A 22538-nucleotide genomic window follows, 5' to 3' on the forward strand; every position below is an offset into this window, starting at 1 on the left:
TCAACAACCCTGTCGAACTTGTCAGTCCAGCTCATCGAATCCACTTCCTTTTCTGGAGAAGCCACATAAAAACCACAGCTTTCCTCAATCTCCTATGGCGTCGGAGTCTCCGAAACATCGGCCGACTTTTCTGGTGAGCGGCGGCTTGACGGTTTCTCTCTGCGTTTACCTAATATTATTTGTACAATGTTTCGAAAAGTGTAAAAAATGTGTTATATTTAGCAGTGGTAGCGGAGGAATGGAGGCGCGAGAGGGCTTTGGAGCGACTCTGAAGGAGGGATTTGAACACTCCAAGGGAGATTTTGGGAGTTGGCATAAGCCATTGACGAAGCACATCGGTAACTCTCATGTGGAAGACAAAGCGAGAGCGATTAATACGAAGAGGCACTTGGTGCTGGAAGCATTATTTTCATTTCTCATAAATATTCTTTTACAATAACCAACGAGACAAGTGAAGTTCGATGCCCAGCGGATTTAACGAAAAGTTAGCAAAAAACAATTAAAATGACTGTAACTCCGTTAAAACAAGAAATTCTGTTTGATAGGCTCTTTATATATATATATATATATATATATATATATATATATATATATAAAGATACATAATTAATGCAATATAACTTATCACATTAGTTTATAAGTTTATTCTTATAAAATCTTTTTATAAATTAAATATTTTATTTATATTAATTCTTAATTATAGAGAAATTTTAATCTATTATCATTCCCATCATCTTGAATGTGTTATTAAATGATTGATTTATAAAAAAAATATACTAAATAATTTTTAACATATAATAGTGGATAGATAACTATAAGATTGTATTTGGATGTTAAGCTGAGCTGAACTGAATTATTTATGAATAATAGTGAGTTGAGTAATGAGGAAAGTTATGTGGAGCCCATCTAAACTGAGTTTAAAGTGTATTTGATGTTAAGATAAATTTAATATTTTTTATAGAAAATTAAAAAAAATTGTGTGTTCCATGTATAAAGATATTTTAAGTTAAAAAATATTATAGGTCCCATGTGTAAGAAGATTTTGAGTTGTAATGAATTTAATAATTTAAAAATTAAATATTAATTTAAAATTAGATAAAACTTATTAGATAAAATTTAGAAATTCATCTGAATTTAAAAATCAAATGCAGCGTAAAAGGAATGGCGGCGCGCATTAGTCTTGAGTGTGAAAGATGTTTGCTTCCTGCTTTGAAATTCCTTCATGGCATGAAAAGAAAACAAGGATGATGCTTGGATCCGGCGCCTCACGATGGGCAGGCCGTTTGCCTACCGAGGCCAGGCATGCAGCTAGATAGGCTTCCAATGAGAGCCCACACAATACATGAAGATTTCGACCCAGTTCTCTAGCTCTGGCCCACTCTTTTTTTTTTTTTTTTTTTTTTTTCCCTAAGGAAAGAGGATGGTAGTTGATTTCCGTTATTTATTTATTTATTTTTGTAGGGAAAGAACATCGTAATTACAAATTCAAGAATATTAAATGTTTTGCCAACAAATTAATTATAAAGAGTGCAAAATTTCCCTTTGGAATGAACGGACAATGTATAATTAATTGAACGAACTCTAGAGTAATTAATTAGAGTTATATATAATGAACAAACTATAATTCACGTGCCTTTGATAGCTATAATTAATTAATTAATTAATAATAATAATAATAATACGACATGTTTCACATGGTATATTGTCATGTGTTAATTGTCTGTTTTTGCTTCAAATATTATTCTCGATCGGTTTCAAACCTTAGACATTACTATTATATATTAGTTATCGAAAATTTTATATATTATACTGTCATCTCACTTTCATCCCATTAAGTATGATGTGACATATTTATTATATATTTTTTATTATTTAATAATAATAAATATGCCACATACTATTTAATATAATCAAAATATGATGATAATGTAACGTACAACATTACACATTAGTTACTCTTTTCTAATTTGGAGATCATCATGAGCTTGGGATCGTCAGGTTCTGTTTTCATCACTCCATCATCAGGTTCTGTTTTCATCACTTTATAAGTGTGATATTTTCTATTATTTTCATATTATCTTTTATTTAAAAAAAATTAAAAGATAATGGATAATATTAGAATAATAAATACTATTGGATGTAAAGCGTACCAAGTCTTGTATTTGTAGGCTCAGCCCGTTAATGTATTAGAAGCCCACAACAAGTAAAAGAGAGAAGAAGATATAAAATATATGTGTATATATAAACATACACATACATATATATATATATATAAAGATTAGGGGTGTAACCAGTCCGGTCCAGTCTGATTTTGGATAAAATCTAGAACTGAATTGGTATGTACCGGTTTTTCATTTTTCAAAACCGATTACGCCCCGGCTACCCTCCTAAACCAGTACATTCGGTTTTACCGGTTTCCGGTCCGGTCCGGTCCGGTTTTTTGGTTTTTTTAAAATGTAAAAAATATATAATAAATTATTACTTCTTATAATAAAATGTTATTAATAATTTAATATATATATATATATATATATTACGTTTAAAGCATATGATCAATTAAATTTTCATCTTTAAGATTAAACTTTTATTTTATAAATTATAATAAAATTATCTTATATATAATTATATTAATAACATATGATCAAAAAAATTACAAATGTTCATATTTAAGATTAACATTTTATGTTATAATTTATAAATTATAATATGAAATTATTTCATATATGATATATAATTATATATTATATATAAAAATTTACTATGTAATTATATATTATATATAAAATTTATATATATAAATATTTTGCACAATATATAAAATTAATTTTTATATATGTATTTTTTTCAACCGGTCCGGTTCGGTCCGGTCCGGTTCCAGAAACTATGGAACCGAAACCAGACCGGTTCCGGCCGGTTTTCATAATATAGGAACCGGTTCCGGACCGGACCGGTTCAAAATCGGACCAACTGGTCCGGTCCGGTTCGGTCCGGTCCAGTTTTCCAGTTTTCCAGTTTAAATTTACACCCCTAATAAAGATGATCGAGTAATTCTACTCATTATCTTTATACTATACATTATATTTAATTTTTTAATTTTTTTAATTTCTTGTTTTGTTTTATTCTTGTTAAACTACAGATCAAATTCTTTTACTCATCATCCTTATGCCATACATAATTTTATTTTATTTTTTTCAGGACATGAAACTGATGTGAGTGACTGATCGTAAAGACAAGAATTGACAAAAATTAAGCAAATTAGAAGGAGCAAGCTAGCCTACAGATTGCAACATGATGCCTTCAACAAAAGGGGGAGCTTCCAATTAAGCTACCAAAAAAATAGACTACTTATAGGACCAAGCCTTCTTCGTTCTCTCCACCACCATTATTCTAAGCAATATTGTAATAAAGAGCGTGGCAGGCTGCCGCCGGAACAACTCATTTAATCATGATTATGCTCAAACTACTATACGGTGTTATATTATAATTTAGGGTATCTATCCGCAAAGAGTTGAAAGAAATACTATAAGAATACAAACTTAAAGGAAAAGATCAAATGACAACATGACAAAAATTTGAAAAGTATTTCGAAATCTACTTACTAATTAAAAATAAGATTAGGACACGGATAAAAATGTAAGTAAAGCTTTGGGCTTCCATCAACCGGATCCAATACTTTAATTTTTCCAATCCAAATTATACACACAATTAGGAATTATAACATTAAATTCTTAATTGGAAGATATGACAATATACTCATCTAATTTCTCAAATTTAATTCTAGAATCTATTCTCACATTTACAAACCACAGTTTTCATGTATCCAAAGGAATATCATATCTAAAGAAAAACTATGTTCACAAACAATAATGTAGTAAAAGATCACATCAATGGCATGAAAAACCTATTTAAGTCATAATCATATATTAATAATCTTCTGGCTCAATAAAACCAAACCATAACAATATTTAATATAATTATCTCAAACTTATTGTATCAAAATAAAATAGAGAATTCAATCGTAGAATCTTAAACAATAAAGCTTAATATGTGAATTGAAACATAATCAATCATTTTCACCAATTAATTTCTACGCTAGGCTTTACCTAAACTTTAGTTCTCTGTGGGAGCACAAAAAAATAGTATGTTTTTAGTCTTCCCGAATTGTACCATACTGTCGTCCTCCACCAACCCCCTTCTTAAATATCGCTATCTTTCAAAAGTCTTCCACACGTTGGAAAGTCCTGCTCATCGAAACAATTAGGAATTATCCCAATTCAAAAATTCCTTTAAATTTTACAAATCAACCATATCTTATCTTCTCTCTGCCGAAAACTATCATCATCTTGACCGAGTCAAATTAACCAACTACCAAGTGATTCTTTTCCTTTTAAATTTCCATTGGAGATCAAATATGTTCAGCAAATATTGGACCCTTACATTTTGGCACCCATCCAACTCTCTTTTGAATTCGAAACGTGCATCATCTGAGTAGTAGTTCCAACTCATTCTTCAAATTAATGAAATATGAGTCCTGAACCCTGAAGTTGTTGGAGGCGCACGACGGGAGAGAATAAACATAATGGACTTGCATCTTTCTTTTAATAGGCTTTGGCTCTCATTTAACTGGGCTTTAGCCTGCTCTTTTATGGATTTTGAAATTAGATATAAAAAAAATATGTTTAGGAATATCTCAAAATAAATAGAACTTAAGTTCAAAAATACAAATTAATTCCTATGATTTCTATTCACATTTTAGTATTTCAGTCCAATAATAGAGTATTTAGAGTGTACTTTCGTACATCAAATCATCATATACATTAATTGGGTCTACGGTAAAAAAAAAGATTAGCAGCTATTGGTTTTAGTATCAGCGTATATTCCAGTGTTTATAATCTTATTTTATGTTTCTTGCATCCATTTAGTACTGCACAATCTATGCAGGATGAGCATTAATCCAATTGACAGATCGATCATGCTTCTAGGATCATTATGGTTCAGGTTCCGTTTGGATATAAAAACAGTTTCATCTTACTCATCTCATCATTACAACTTTTCTAAATCAAACCAGGCCGAAGTTGCGCTATTGAACGGTGTTCCATCTGAAGCTCAAGTACTCTCTGATCTCTATTGATTTTGCATATGCATATTTAAGTTGTACTGCTATATACATATATACATACGTACACACACATATATATATATATATATATATCTCATGAGGATCCAATTATATATGTACGTACACTACAAAAAATGTCGTTTTTTCTCGGGAGGGACTATGGTTAGAAAAAGTATAAACTTAGTGAAAAAATATTTTTTTCCATCAATTTGTTTTGCGGGAGACTCGTGGCATATAATTGGTGGGGAAGAATTCTTTATCCACCAAACTTTAAGTGCATGGAAAAAACCATCTTTTTCTCACGAATAGTCGTGGCGGTTAAAACATTTTTTTTCATGGCAAATAAAGTCTCATCTGGTATGATGTGGTGGGAAATAATACCATCCTCCATAGGAAGTGATTGTGGCAAAATGTGTTTACCCATGACATATCTCTGTGGAAAATATTATCTAAAGTATTTCTGATAAAATACTTTCTTGGAAAATATATATTTTCCACTTTACGAAAAAATTTTATCTTGAGAAATAGTCACTTCTGGCAAAAAAAAAAAAAAAAAAATCCCCACGAGTTGCATTCACGGCAAATGCTAAGAGATTTCAGAAAAAAATAGTAAAATAAAAAAAATGAGACTGAGATGATATAACAAATAGTCTAATATAGGCTAAAATAAATATATTCGAACCTTGGAGATCCAATACATTTAATATACACAAACTTCTCTATTAAACCAACATCACCATCATACTTTACAAACTCACTACAACTCCATCACTTAATCACAACACTTTAAAACAATTCATTTTCATCCCAACTCCATTCCATGTTTAAACATTAACACAAGTGAAGCCACTCAATTCCATCAATACATAACACACTTGACTACTTGGCACCAAATATACACACTTCCATATACATAATTCAACTAATAAAATATACATTATGCTTATTGCCCATGTAATTTAATCTACCAAAATTACACACACTTCATCCATCTAGCACTTATGTTCAACACAAACTCCTTACACAACAATATACATAAGTTCACACAACAACATCCATTAATCATATATATATCATGTATTTGTTGATCCACTATATAAAAAAAAGTAACAGAGTTACATAATGCATGTTTTAGTACTACTCAAAGCCTGGACGTACCATAGGCGTACCCTTGACCACATCACCTGTGTCTTGAATTCTTAGTCCCATTTTTGTAATAATCACTTGTAGCTTGGCTCCCACCATCAGAATTATCCGTAAAATTCACCACAAATGACATGACCAATTCCATACAGTTTTATTAATTTTATAAAATGAGTATATATTTTTTATTATGTGTCAAACATAATTAATTTTACTAGGCCAAGTGGTGTAGTAGTTTTCAATAAAAGATAATGTAAACCTCATAAATAATATATGGGAAACAAACAATGACCATTGCGCATGCACTCTAAAAGTTAAGGCCTACCATTAGAGTATTTATATTCAAGTGTCGTTGTTTCATCCTCCCAGACCTTCCATTTTCTCATCTGCAATCCAAACAAGAGAAGGTGGCGATGCGTGAGGGTTGATATTGTAAATGCATGTTATTAAACTGCCTTTGTTCTGCCCAAAGATGAGGTTGCGATGCAGTTGAGCACATGAGAAATGGCCAAGACGAAAATGAATATATGGAGCTAGTGAATTGCATACATAGACATAAAGACAACTAGCGATGTTGAAAAAAATATAACGAAGGAGATTTAGAAGACCATCATTCTTATTTGTGAAAGAAATATCCCCATCAATAATATGGGTTTAGGTTTATTGGACAGCTTGCATACAATAATATGACATGCACAATTAATCATCTACTCCTAATACCAACCTATGCTATAAATCTAGTGACACAAGTATAATAATTAGCTTAGTTAACATACACTATTTAATTAAATATAACCTAGAGAATATCAAGAATAACCCATTAAGTAAACTTAAAAATCTTTATACACTAAAGTTTATAGATTAATTGTTTAATACCTTTTAAAAATAAGTTTATAGGATTACATAAAACCACAATAAATCTGTAAAATGGAACACCACTAGCATCCTAAGACAAAACACATAGTACAACCTCAAAGTCGAACATACAGCACCAACATACATACACAAAATCATACTAAAGTCACCTATGGTTAAACCAAGATCATTAACAAAATACCAAATTTGGAATATAGGATGTGGCGTCCCCAATCCCCCTTATATAAATACACAGGGATCGAGACGCCAGGATGGTGACAATACGGTCACACATCCCAACGAAGTGCCAGTGTGTGTACATGCAACAGTGTTCAAATAAAATAACGCAGCGGATAGTCAACTAAGTACCAGAATTTAATTACAATCAAACATCAGTAAAGATTTAAATAACAGTTATACAGTCATCCATAAAAATATTTTACAATAGTTCTAAATGTACAAACGAGTGATCCCAGATTACTCTTCAGGCGGAGCCGTCTCCTCAGGCTCGCCCTCCTCCTCCTCATCAGCATCAAAATCTGCGACACCACAAAATGGTCTCGCAGGTAAGTATAACCCAAACAACAACGTAATATAAAATGCATTAAATGCAACTAACATGCATGCACATGAAAACATGCATTTTTTCACAAAACATCATTTTTTCCGAAAATGATAAATTTTCAACACACACCAAAATCTCATTTTGGTCCAAATTATCCGTAAAACATTTTCCCAGAAAATGATTTACCCAAAAATCAACTCGCACTATTTTCCCAGAAAATAGTGCATTAATACCAAATGCACCATGCATTATTTCCATATGCACCATGGTCTCCCCTATGGACCATCCGCACGTCCTGGCTTCGCAGCGGTGCTCAGTTCCGCGCCCAGCGCGTACATGGCCAAGCACCCACACTACGCAACGAGCGATGCCCAGTTCCGCGCCCAGCGCGTACGTGGACAGACATCCTCTAGTCCCCGCCAGCAGAAGGACCACGGAGTCGGCACGAGACCATCTCGTCCGAACCCATTGTCGCCCGGCGACAATCCAGGGGACGTTACTCAGTATATTCCGCTCCCGAGTAACCAGAGGAGCTCCGCCGAGTTAATGCCCCATCTCGGCTTGGGGTCGTGATACACACGCACCAAAAATATGAACACATAAAATCATAGCTTTTCAAAGCACATGAACATGAATGCAATACACGAAAACCCAGTTTTCTTTTACAAACATGATCATGCATGAAATGATGAAATGCACATGTACCAACACAATATCCAAACCAACAAATACCAATCCAATCAAATCCAACCAAACAACTCCAATCACAAATCCATCCGACCCCCGAACTCCTCGGACTCAGTCCGGCATGCCAAAAAACACAGTGAAATGGGTTAGTGCAAAAATACATTTAAATTACGAAAATTCTTTGGAGAAATACTTACAGTGCAATATAATAATTTTTTGAGGATCACGAAGTTGAAAAAGGCGACGTTTGAGCAACACCACAGTGTAAAATACACTGTGGCCGTGGGTCACAAATACCAACTTTTCAACGAGGACAAACGAAAACCCAAGATTGATAGGGTAGGGCCTAGGGAGGTCGGTGAAGCTAGTGGTGGTGGTGGTTTGCCGTGGGTGGCGGCGCAAGGGGTGGTTTTAGGCCAAAAATGTGCAAATCGGAGATGGACTTGGTGGGGCTTCACCGGTGACGGATCGGAGCTGGGGTTAGGTCCAATGGGTTGCCAAGAGGCCGGGATGAAGTGGTAGGAAGATGGTGGCCAATGGCGGTGCGACGGCGGCGCAATGGAGGAAAGTGTGCCGCGGCGTCGTGGGTTTCGTGGGCTTCGTGGAGGCTAACGGCGGCACGAGCGGCGGTGATACTGGTGGGGTAGGACGGCCGGCGGCTGGGGAACGCAAAGGACCGGGCGGTGTCGACCACCGCCGACGGACGGCGGCGCTGGGAGGGGACGATGGAAACGGGCGGAGGAGAGGAGAGAGAGAGATCGCGCGGGAGAGGGTAAAACCGAAGGAAAAATAAGAAGAAAAAGAAAAAAAAGAGGAAAAGAATAGGAGAGGAAAGAAAAAGAGGGAAAAAGAAATGAGGTCCAATCCTCATAACTTGGGTCACAAAAATGATCCAACGGAAACGATTTTAAAACCACAAGTTAAATGAAATAATTTAAACGTAATGGTAAAGTCAAATTGAAATAATTAAATTCCACGGTAATTAATTTAAATATTAAAAGCAATTTAAATGCATAATAATAAATAAATATTAAGAAAGCATATAAAAATAATTTTCACCAAATAAAAATCATAGAAATAAACTCACTAAAAATCCAACCAATTTAAAATAAGAGAAATTATTTTAATTACATAAAAATAATTCCTTCAGTAAAAATACACTAAAATACGGGTGTTACATAGGAAATCATATAGTAAAATAGCTTCATCATCATTCGGTTAAGACCAAAATAGAGCATTTATAATATTTTGCAACATAGAGAAATAAACACAAGCTTTCCATCACAAAAGAATTCAGTTGACTTCAAAATAATACCCAAATCAAATGGAGTCAAGTTAGGGTTTTTACCTCCTTTTCAAGATTTAAAATAGAAGACCAAATAATGCTATAGGCGTGTAGAGAAAAGAACACAAATGATTACATTAAATACCCCAAACCGAAACATCAATGAGTAACCTTACTTGAAGAAATAGAAACCCATTCGAAACCATAATAGAAAGTGAATCAAAATTGTCTTATCTTCAAGGTTTTCCCTTAGGAAAGATGAGAACAAGATCTTAAATCAAATTTGGAAAGAAATCAAAATTGGTAGAGGGATGAGGGCATCGCACGGCTTGGGAGGAAGAAAACCGTTTGCTTAGTTGCTATAGTTGCACGGCTTGGAGGAAGAGATATGCAGGAGCTGGGGTGGAGCGACAATTGGTAATTGGAGGAGCTGTAGGCGGCTGAGGCTGGCGATGGCCATGGCTGGAGACGGCGGAGGTGCACGGATCTGCTGGGATCAGAGAGAGAGAAAGAGAAACAAGAGACAAGAGTATCGCAAGGGTTGGGGGGAAAAGAAAGGAAGAAGGATTTTAAAATTTTATTACTATTTGCAGCGGGTTGTTATAGTCGCAAACAGTACTTCATCGCCGCAAATAATAATACCGCCGCAAAAAACTAATAACATTGTCGCAAAAACTATATATCCATGAAAGTAAAATAATTCTGGTAAATTTATTTTCGACGACTTGGTATCGCTGCAAAAAATGTTTATTTCATGGCAAAAAAAAATTTTCCACCAAGTTTTACTTACTGACGAAATTTCGTGGCAAAAGGCTTGTCTTTTTTCCCACAAGCACTTTTCATGTTATCCGCACACTATTTACAACGATCATATATCTTGGGAAAAGAATTCGTGGGAAAAACCTATATTTGTTATAGTGATAATTAAAATTTAAATCCCATGCTAGCTAGATAGCTAATTAACCAGCTTATACCCAGCCAGGTCTTTCTCATGCATCATCCGATTCTGCATTATATATAGAAAAATTATATTTGCAACCTATTAAGGGAACCACGGCGACACCACGTCCCACGTGGCCGGTTGTAAATAGACTTTTTCTTCCTCAAAACCAAGTTAATCAGTTTTTCCCTCCCTCTTCATATTCTTTTACTTTTCCTTCCGTGGTTTGTTCTTTTCCTTTTCCTTGTTTTAAATTTGTTAGCTTGTCAATAAGCGGATGCTTCTCTGTTGGTGCACTTCTCCTGCTGGTAGAGATCTACTTCATGCTCTTTCGGTATCCTTTTTTACATATTGTTTCGTTAACGAGGCCCTAATTTTTTTCCTCACCAGCTTGTAAGCAGTAGAAGATATGGCCTTCCTGGTATCTGGTTCAAACTAGTGGGGTTAGAACAAAATCACCCATTTTTTCCTCTCTCTTCGGCATGTTCTTTCTCCAAATGGTGTTCTTTCTCTGGCATGTTCTTTCTTGGTGGCGTTTCATGCTTCCCCTGAAATCCCTTTCTCTAATCTTTCTGCTTTCTCAAAATCCCTTTTTCCCCATCTTGATATGGTCATGCCTCCGTTCGTCGGATCTGGCCACGCCATCGTTCGAGAAGCTCCTCCTTGACGGACAGACAATGCTGGAAAGCCCAGTCATAGCCACCGACGGTTGTAATAGTCCTTGGGTAGTGCAATGCATCTTGATCTGGGTATGGTATATGGTACACAGTATATGGTAGTCGCTATTTCTCTTTGGCATCAATTACTAATGAACTTTCAATGATCTCAAAGAAGTGAAAGCAGAGTGGTGAGGTGGTTGGAACTTACGGGGAGGATGATGGCTCATGTCTGTTTACTCTATTTGTTTTATATATATATATATATATATATATATATATAAGCTGCCACGTCAGCCGGTTATCCGGCGGTTCCCATTGCCAGTTGTATATAACAGAATTGTTATATATATATATTAATATAATATATATATATATATGCATATATCTTGATTTTTGAGTTGTGTACAGTTCGAACACATATTTGTCTGCTGCTAGAGACAAGTAGTATATGGATTTAACTAACGAACAGTCTGCTAGAGACAAGTAGTACATGGATTTAACTAACGAACAGTTGCCTCAAAACAACGCGTCTATATAAATCAAGATGATCAAAAGAAAACGAAGTATCAACTGCAGCAGACCACACGAAAGACCAGACAGATTAGATAGCAGTTTCCAGGAAACTACCTACCTAGCTAGTCTAAATAATTAGGAGTTTAAAGAACGTAAAAATAGGAAAAAAGGAGTGGAAAGGGTAGGATTTTAATGAAAGCTAGACTCTCTGAAATATGTTTGAAGACTCGAAGTATTGGGTCCGGGGTTAATTCAAGCCTGAACATGACATCTTTGGCAACTGATCTTGCCACATGAGCGTTCGATCCTGTGGACAAGAGATATATACATATATATATATATATATGCATTTAGTCACAACCAATATATATATCCCAATCACTTCAGCCATTTTTCTGGCATGTGTCGCCTTCTCAACACTCCTTTCAGAGCTAGAATTAAGGCTCACCGCATACTTGTCCAAACCGTCCAATTAAAAGATAAGGTATCAAAATTTCTTTTGAAGAGAGAGAGGGAGAAAGCTACTTCAAAGGAAGAAAAAAAGGGAAGGAGCGAGCTAGTCAATATCTGTTCAATATCTGTTCATGACTCAAATCAGTCAATCAAGCCGATAGAGCTCATTTATATTGAGCGTGTCCTGTGACATGATTTACTCGTACGACTTATTATTAATTAGGCGCATGCATGTTTAAGCTAGCATGGACAAACTTCATACATGCGCGTCTCCCACATTCGTTTACCGTGGACTGTAAGCAGGCATGTATTAATTACTAATTAAGCATTTTTTTTCTTAATTCAATTTTCAACTTTCCATTGAGGATTAGATAGCGATTGATAGTTGACGAATTGTCCTCGCTTAATAAGGACAAAATTAGGATGATAAACCATAAGTTTGATCAGCGGTGCTGGCAGGCATGGGCCAGCTCGTTCTATCGACAATGGGAGTTTATTCCGGTCGTTTTCCATTTCGGTTCAGATTTTAAATATAAAATGAGTTGAGATAATTTTAAATAAATTAAATAAAATATTATTTTTAATATTATTATTATTTTAATATTTAAAAGGTTAGGTTAAACTATTTATTAAATTTTAAATAAAAATTTAAAAAAATTATAATAACGAGATAAAATAAATTGAAATAATTTCAATCAAACCGGTGCTTAATCACGACTAACTTTTCCAACCATGGAAAGCTCAACGACGTACAGAGGCCAAAAAAGAGAGGGTACAGACGACTAATACATACCTCTTTTCTTTTCTTTTTTCTTTTTTTTTTCATTTTGATTTGTTTTCTTGGATGTCACGTACTTCTAATCTTTCACTTTCTCATGTTCTGATTTTTTCCTCAATGTACGTGAATGCTATTTTGTCTCGACACTCAGGCTATAAATTTTGGCGTACCTGCTGCATACTAGTTTTGGCATGAATATAACTTTTTTTCGTCCTCTATAAACACATATCTTTTATCGCTGTCAGAGGCCCTGACGACTCGCTCAATCATGATCAATGCATGCATGCATAGAGTCTCGATCGATCAGAAACAGACGCAAAGGAGGAGGACAACCATACAAATAAAGTATCATACATTTGAACGTTGTTTTGTAATGTTTTTTTCCGAAATACAAGGAAAATGGACTGTTTACAGTGAATGTTGATCCTTTGCACATGCGAACTAATAGGGTGAGTTCTTAAAAACCATGCATGTTAGACATCTAAATAAAATAAATAATTGCATTGACCCAGCAGCTGGCCTCGTTCATGAACCTTGGATTATGATTAAGTTTTTGCATGCGAGCGGATCAACAATATATATTGGCTGCACAAATCGACAGAATTAATCAATGAATAAGCTGGTATAGTCTAAGACGCGTGTCTGATGAGTTGGAACGGGCCAGTCTAGGTCTCCAAGAACACGATAAAAGAAAGTGTCGGGGAGTACTCTTCTTTTGACTGCAATTCCTTTTCATGCACACAGGCTGGGGCCGTTCAGATACTCTGGAAATCTTTGAATTACAATTGTTGATTGCTCACTGTCCCCATGAACGCGCTGCTGAGTTATTCAGGCTTCTTTATCCTCCAAAGGTCAAAACTCCGGCGCGTAAAACTAAAGATTAATTACTCATGCCGTGCATGCATGCATGCATATATGCTTAAACCCTAAATTTTGTCTTCACTTTCATGCAGGCATGTTTGTACTCAGCCTTGTGTGTAAACTAAAACTTTATATATCTTGCATCTCGGGCGCATGGCGTGCAAACATGCTGTTCTACGATCTTGACCTTCAACGACTTACCGAGCAGATACATATGCTTTTGCTTAATTTACATTGAAATTATTTCTGCACTACACAAAGTACTATATGCCTTTGTCATGCTTGTTGTGGCTATATATATGTCTATGCACTTACAGTGCAGGAACGTGCACGCAATTTCCGGCCTCAGTTTTGATCTTCCCGGCCAGTGAGAGATGCGAGGCAGACAGATACGATTCGAAGAATTAAGCTTTAGAAAATCAATCGGTACTGCTTTTCTTTCCGTATATATGGGATATATGCAAAGCCAAGACCCAGAAATAAAGAAAGCCTCTTTAGTAAAAAGTTCTTAATTTTGACCGTTTACGCATATTATAATGTTACAAAACAATATCTATTCCTTTTCTATGGGCCCACCGTATATAAGCAATGCTACTTACCGTTACCATTTAGATAATTTTATTTTTAAAATTTTTTAAAATTACAAAAATATCATTCTTAAAATGATAATCTTTTTATTTAATAAAAGATCTGCACATCTCTAAGTAGAGATTGTAAATAAAATTTCTATATATACACACACATTTATATAAATCATGAGCTATAAAAGGACGAAGCTTGGAGACAAAAGATGTTTTTTTCTAACGTGGGTCAGTCCGGAAAAAAGACATTGGGGGAGGGGCGATGGCGAGTGGGCATAAAGGCCACCCAATTTACGGTATAATTGAAGGAGAAGATGCTTTTGTAATCATGTGGCAGTGAGGATGACAGAGGGTTCTGAACTGGTCCTACCCATTATCACTGCTTAATTCCCTTCCCTGTGTCATTTTTTCTAAGATTCCTCAGAAATATATAAAATCCAACCAAAGATGGGTAGCTCAAAACGAGTGCAATCAGTGCCGTTGATTGCGAATTAATCAACCATCATATCATGTCATATTCGTTTGCCATCAGATGGATGGCGCGCGATTCATCACCCTCACAAAGCAATTGACAGACAAGACACCTTCAGATATTCATATTCCAATCGTGTGTATATATATATATATATATGATATTATATGCACATAATGGTGAGAAAAATACAGCTCATGTCAAAAGATAGATAGAAAAAAAAAATACGAAAACATGACCACTCCTTTGCTCCCATTACACACTCGTACGTGGGACTACTGCCCTATACTTTGAACAGATTAATTTACATGCATGCAGACTTGCAGTACTGAATATCCACCCCACTCGATCACCCAAACATGCTAGGAAGCACCCTATACTGTATCACGATTGATGCGAGAAGCGCACCACACGCACGTACAGGAAAAACAAAAAAGAAGAGTACGGAAAATTATTAAAAAGGTAACGTTGTACAGCAGACGGCACGGATCGTTAAAAGTTTTGCCCAAAATGTACGGCCTCCAAATGTAAGTACTTAATGACCTGAGAGAGCAACCTCTGATCGTCAGCCCAAGCTGTCGTAAATGTTGTTTTTTCTTTTCTGAAAAAAAAAAAAAAAAGAATGAGTAAACGGCTCGTGACACCATCGAGACAATCATCTTTGTAACATCACTTACATGACATTCGAAATTTTGAAAATTCAATCGCAAGTTTGAAATGGTTTTTGTCACGTTAATAACGTTACATGGATTTATGTATGTTTCATGATGTCACAATTTATAGATTACTCATCAAAATAAGTTATACAATGTAACAATATACTACATTTGAAGTTTCATCAACAGTATTACATCAATTTAATGATGAGAGAATTAAAGTAAAAATGTAGCATATAGTTTAGGAGTCGGGCTTGACCGATAATATATTTTATAAGTTTTTTTATTTATTTTTTTATTCATATTTTTTTAATTTTTTAATATTTTTAAAAAATAAAAAAAATACATTAATACACTTAAAATCACTTCTTTAATTATTGAGTAAAAAATAAAAATAAAAATAAAAAATTTGCCCAAGCGGTCAAGTACACGGTGACATCTGATGTGCAAATTGACTTTTTCCATAGTTTAGATAGCATCTGGGTATCAACTGCCACGTGGCCACTGGCTTCATAAATTCATGTGATGGTGGTAGGTTCTGACGGCCCCCACAATTAATAGCGAGACGCTGCAGCCACGGCACCCGTGGGCACGGAAGCGCCGATGACGGCGGAAGTGGCGGCTTCTTGTGATACATTAATGGTGGTCACGCGATCTTGATCGTAGAGGAACTGGTCCACGATGATGTCGCTGGGTCCCACGACAAGCTTGTCCCAAGCTTCATCGGCCTCCCGGTGGCCTCGCTTTCTGAACACTTCAGTGGCGTCGAGACGATGCATGCTCCATTCCCACTGGCTGTAGAGCCGATGGATCTTCTGCAATTGGCGACAAGCTAAGTTACAAGTATTTTCCTTGATTTTCGTAATGGCTGCCTCGAGAATCCTGGCTCGGGTCCTCTCATCGGCGGTGGTTTCTATCCGTAGATACTTGTCCAATTCAGGCAACCCGATCGCGCGCCCGATTCCCCGCGAGTAATCCGCTTCCGGGTAGAACATTTTCCTCGCCTCGTCCACCAAACCGGCTTCCACCATCCGATCGACTCGCTCCGGTAAATACGAATGGAGCACGGGCAATGATACGTCGACCCAGAGGAAGCAACACTCGTACTTCATACGGAATTCGGCATGGTGGTTTACCAGAGCTTCGATATAAGAATTGGATCCGCCGGCAATGATCGGCAGCCGGTCCCGGCCGGTGACAGATTCCAAGACTAACGAAGCTTGGTGGCAGAAATCGTCGGCTGTGAAGTGGGAGTAAGGATCAATCGTTCCTAGTAAATGGTGTGGAACCCCGAGACACTCCTCTTCGGTGACTTTATTCGTGACTATGTCAAGACCCTTGTAAACCTGAATTTTATCGCAGTTTATAATCTCGGCCGGGGTCCTCTTCGCCAAGTCGATGGCGAGTCTTGACTTTCCGGTGCCGGTTGCTCCCACTACAATAACAACCTTACCTTTCCGACGGAACAGAGGTTCCATGTTCAGATTAACAGGCACCCCAGCTGGGAAGTTCCCAAGGGGCTGTGCCTGCTTGCAGGCTGCCAACAGCGAAATCCTGATCATTTTGAACCTGCCAAGTTGACCGAGAGTTTACTGCATGTATTAGCTATTTAAACCGGCTGGAATTAAACTTTGAAGTAAAAAGTTAAAATCGATCACAAGCTAAAGACAAAACAAGAAAATAAGAGAGAAATAATTATTAGAAACCTGCAAAGTCTAAGGAGATCTAGGAGGAAGAAAACTCAGAAAACACGGATGTAACACACGACATACATAGGAAGTTGAAAATACCCCCACATGGTTTCCAAGCTAGTTAGGACCACAGTACCTGCAGTAGTAAGATATCAAAAGACGCGGCGACCTGTTGCAGAAAAATGGCGTAGTACGGCTTCTGATCCCTATGTATGCACAAGAGACACGAAGAAAAAAGAGCCAGAGGGCCGGAGGAACGGGGCAGAGCCTGGCCTGCCTGCTAAAGAAAAGGGTGGAATAAAGAGCTGCCTATATATGATATAGACGTGGATCGCAAAATCTAGTGCATGAAGTGGGTTTTTTAAGTTGGTATTTATATATGGAAAAGATAGCTAACCTCTGTTCCTAGTTCATATTATGCAAACCACATAATCAGGCTAGGAATAACATGAGTGTTATCCCCCATCTATTTATATATATGTACATGTGTATATATATATTTACTACTTGGATAAGAAATGTATGAACTGCATGCTACGAAGGATTTATATATCATGCGCGCGATCGATGATGATCTCTTGAAGCAAGCTAATTAATTAATTAGCTGTGTCTGGCCTGCAACACAAGCTCGAGGGTGCTTGCAATTTATGGAGATGAGAAGAGAGAAGAAACAAGCTACATAGCGTTTTCATTTCGTGGGCCATCCATGACAAACAAACCACAAGAGAATACTTTAGTCACAAATGGAAAATATAAAAGTAAATCTATAAACTGACGTAGTTTGATGCAGTGCATCTAATTGTAAAGTTACTTTTAGTGTAAAGTAGATCTAACGAATCATATGATGAAGCCATATGATCAGTTTATGGGTTTATTTTGTGTAATCTTTTTATATCTATAACAATTTTCTAATAATAATAATAATAATAATAATAATATTAAAAGTAATCATCTATACAAGTTTCAAAATTCGAGAAATTTCGTGCAAGTTCTTTATAAAAAAGTAATTAAGTCCCATGTACTAATAAAAAATAATTTTTTTACACTTTTTTAATGTGAAGTCCATTATTTTACAAATGATTGAAATTTGTCTATTTAAAACTTGTACAAATATTTTTTTAATAAGAATTACTTTTTATTGTTATAATTATAATGATATATTTGAAAGTGAAATACTTTGCATGCATGCATGGATGCCGTTAGTCTCGAGCAATTAAGGACAACTGCAAAGAATTCTCCTTATAGATGCCTTTATCGTACTGCCATTTGATCTTGGTCAAATGCTTGCCAATATTGGCGTATAGCAAGAGCCAAGCTAGAGTTAGGTCAAAGTGTAGATCATTGTTGCATTCGGGTTGGTCTTAAATTATAAATATGCATGGGACAATATGTATATAATAATTTATTTATAATTGGGACCACTTTTTTTTTATCATTTATATATATATATATATGTGTATATATATATATATATATATATATATTATGGTTTTTAGGGTTAGACAGCAACGGTGGATTTAGCCTCTTGCAAGGAGGGAGAGACTCGGACCGCCCCTATTACCTTTTAGAAAAATAAAAAGTGGATCTCATTTAGGAAAAGTGTAAAAAAATTAATCTTTTTGTATGGGATCTACTTTTTTATAAAGGACTACACACAATTTGTCTATTTAGAATTTATGCCTAGCATTATTCATATATATATATTTATTGAGTAATGTACTTATATACAGTTGTATAGTGTTCAAATACTGGGTAGTCACTTCGAAAAAGAATGAGTTTCACTATCAAAAAATTAATTTTTTTCATATGGTCTCGTATATATTCATTTTTTTAAAATAATTATACGACACTTACATATTTACGACCGTAACTATCATTTCTCATATATATATATATATATAATTGGTAAAATAAGAAATGGTCAACTGGTCAAGGAAGTCTGGTAGGACTAGTCTGATCATGAGTCATGATAGGATTCGCATGGACCTCTAGCTCTTAATTTGGGTCAAGGTTATGCCCTCATCCCCTAGAAAAAGGACCCACATTAACAATTTTGGGTGGGTCTCAAAGCAGCCGGAGAAAATGATTTATTAATTTCCTTTTATGCGGTTCGACTTCGATACCCATATACTTATTTATGTGGTGTAAAGAGTACAACTCCATATATATAGTACTACTACCCTTTTTATATATGGTTTATAATTATTTTCTTCTATATATTATATATATGTTTTATAACATTAATGGACCAAATCCGTCGGTCAGCATTCGAATTGAATTGAGTGATTGCGACATTTATTTTTTGTAAATTAACGATGATATATATATAGTAAGCTTAAGCTAAACCGGTCGTGATATTATTCATCACGTGGAAAGATTCGATAAGATTCAAATTTTTAATTTTTTTAAATTAAATTATTTCATAATATGGAAGGTATTATGTCTTCCAAATGGCTTGTAAATAGAACTTTCACTACAAGAAAATCGGTCATTTCCAGCGTTTTTAAGATCGCCGCAATAAAATCGCCGCAAATACTCTTTATTTGCAGTGATTTCCATGTCGCCGCTCAATTCCAATGCGAAGTTGATACTTGAAGAGGGAAAATTCACTGTTCGATTTTTTGCGGCGACTGTTAATCTATTACGGTGATTTTTATCGTCGCAATAGATAATTTTAAACTGTAGCGGCATTTGCTTTCCGTCGAACAGGATAATCGACGCAATACATATTTTTTACGGCGAACATTATCGTCGTAAAAAGTGTATAGTCGCGGCAAAAGAGATGCCAACTTGTTTACGTCCAATTACTGGTTATTTTCAGCGAGAGATAAGCATCGAAAATAATGTGTTTTCAATATCCCCGCGGGCGCTTTATTTTTCCCACCCTTCCCGATACTCCCCCCCTCTCTCTCTATGTGATCTCTTTCTCCCTCTCTTTTGTTCTCGACTGCGATTATCGACTCCGGTGCAATTGTAGTCGCCATATCGCCACCTCGCTGACGCCAGTGAGTTTGTATTTCATATTTTTGGTCTCCATTCATCTCTCTCTCTCTCTCTCTCTCTCTCTCTCTCTCTCTCATCTTCGCAAAGTGGTTTCCGATTGCCAGTGCCGCCGGCTTCTCGCCAACACCGGTGGGTTTCTCTTTCACTATTTTAGGCCCAATCGATCTATCTCTCTCTCTCTCTCTAACCGCTGATTGGTGACCCCCTTCTCTCTACATAGAACAACCATTTTCGTTTTTCATTACTATGATTTGGTTGCATTAGGTCATGAGAAATGTTTTCCATCCACAGAGCCCTAAGGAATCGAGCCCCTATGTGTCCCAAATATCAACCTGATTTCTGTAGTTTTCTTTAAAATTTCGTGTTACACAGTGTTATATAGTGTCTGTAGTGACTTTATAATTTTGTTCTAATGAGATTTTCATTTTTTAATTTGTAGAAGGTGTTCACAATAATCGTACGTGTTTAGGCCTATACCAATTGCTTTTCTTTATGGGTTCACATTTGATTTCTACTTGACCATATGTGAGTGTGTCTTGATCTAGATGTGTATAAGTAAGCATATGAACTGTAGATTATTCTATCTGTGAGTAGTGGGGATGCTATAAGGATAGAAAAGAAGGGATTTTTATATTCGGTTGTTAATCATGCATAGGTGTCTCTCTTGTATATGTCCTGTGTACAAAGGCTTACCAATTGCTTTCTTCAAAAAAATTCTTGATTAGTTTTAAAAGATTTTTTAATCTAATTATAGCGAAGTTCATTTTATCTGTTTAAACTTGGTTATCACCTATGGTGTTTCCATTATTGCTTTTCAAGTAACTTCAATCTCACAGTGAGAGAAGGAAGACTTTGGTATGAATAATTGTGCCTGGTTTTGGCTACCGAGTTTACCATGTGCTGGTTAATAGGTTTTCTGTTGGTAGCCATATTCTGTGAAAATGAAAATGATAATGTTGTCCTTCATCTTGCAGTTCTCTTGATAATGTTCAATAAAGCAGCCCTTTCTTCTTACAATTTTCCGTGTGCAAATGTCATCACACTTTTTCAGGTAGTTCATCTGCTAAAATCGTCTTATTGACCATGCTTTATATTCTTGAGTTGTCACTATTAAGTTGCTTGTGCTAACAATATTCTATGAACTTATCACTTATTTTAAATTATGATTTCAATTCAATTCAAATTTGATGAATGTCTTTAGACAGATCGAGTTAAAATAAGGACAGTGAAACAAATAAGTAGCAATAATACAATTGCACCATATGGTATTTTTTTAAGGTGTTTTCAAAGAAACAGAAAGGCAAAAGACTTTTGTTGAATAATGTGAGCATTGAGCTAAGATTTTGAGTTTAGGCATCAATCTTTGGCTAGCCTTTGGCCTGAGCTGCAAGAGGCAGAAACTCATTTTGAAGGTCAAGCCTAACTTCAGTAGTCTTGGCTCTCCTGACAGTGAGTGTGGAGTTGAAATCAGTCCATTATCTTTTTCCATATTTGCATTAGCCATCAATTAGAGTTCTTGATTTGGCTATGACACTATTAACCAAAGGTGGATATGGTGCTGGATAAGAATGTAGGAATCCACTGAAATTTTTTTAGTAGTAGTTCTTTTACATGCCATTGACGCATAATATCATTAATATTAGATTTCTGGATTTCTTCAATTACTTTGTAAGTATATTTGATTTATGTTGGATGTTAAATTTATTTTATGTGAAGCACATTTGACTAATTATTGTGATTTGATTATCATTGCAGGGCTTATTCTTTTGGTATTTCATTCGTTTTTCTTTTCTTAACCTGCTTTTTAACTTTATTTGTTTTTGTTAAATGTGCTTTTATATTGTGACAATCTTTGAAAAGTTTTATGATAAGTAAAAGGAATTAATTCTACGAAAATAAGCATAAGTCACACTTGCTTATAAGTGACAGCCATATGAAACAAAATTGAAAGTGGTATATAGGAAAGGAAAGTGAGATAACAAGGCACCCGCTTGAGCTTAAATCCATCTCAAAAGTTATTTCTCTTGGTGGAAAGAATATATCTTGAAAAAGAAAGTTGAAAATTTGTAAAATGAAAATTTGGAAATGAAATTTGAAACTGTTGGTAGAGGCGAATGTTATTGTTTGGCTAGGAATTCAAACAATTTATAACCATGTGCAATTATGCCCCTGGGTACGTGTGGTTCACTTAAACAATACCTTTTGACATAAAATACTCAAGGTACATGTGTTTTCCTTCATATTTTTTGTTGCTTATGTAAGGCGATGTGTTGTGAT

General features: G+C 35.4%; 1 protein-coding gene across 1 annotated transcript; it reads right to left on the reverse strand.

Moving 5' to 3' along the window:
- Positions 1-15751: 15751 nt before the first annotated feature.
- On the reverse strand, positions 15752-17874 carry LOC121246792 (adenylate isopentenyltransferase 5, chloroplastic-like). Its single transcript, XM_041145074.1, has 3 exons — positions 17395-17874; positions 16035-17136; positions 15752-15807 (listed from the first exon to the last, which is right to left on the reverse strand). Exon 2 carries the CDS (start codon positions 17127-17129, stop codon positions 16122-16124), a length of 1008 nt encoding a protein of 335 aa, XP_041001008.1. The 5' UTR covers positions 17130-17136; positions 17395-17874; the 3' UTR covers positions 15752-15807; positions 16035-16121.
- Positions 17875-22538: the final 4664 nt, after the last annotated feature.

The sequence above is a fragment of the Juglans microcarpa x Juglans regia genome, chromosome 1S, assembly GCF_004785595.1.
Source record: "Juglans microcarpa x Juglans regia isolate MS1-56 chromosome 1S, Jm3101_v1.0, whole genome shotgun sequence".
Classification (NCBI taxonomy): domain Eukaryota; kingdom Viridiplantae; phylum Streptophyta; class Magnoliopsida; order Fagales; family Juglandaceae; genus Juglans; species Juglans microcarpa x Juglans regia.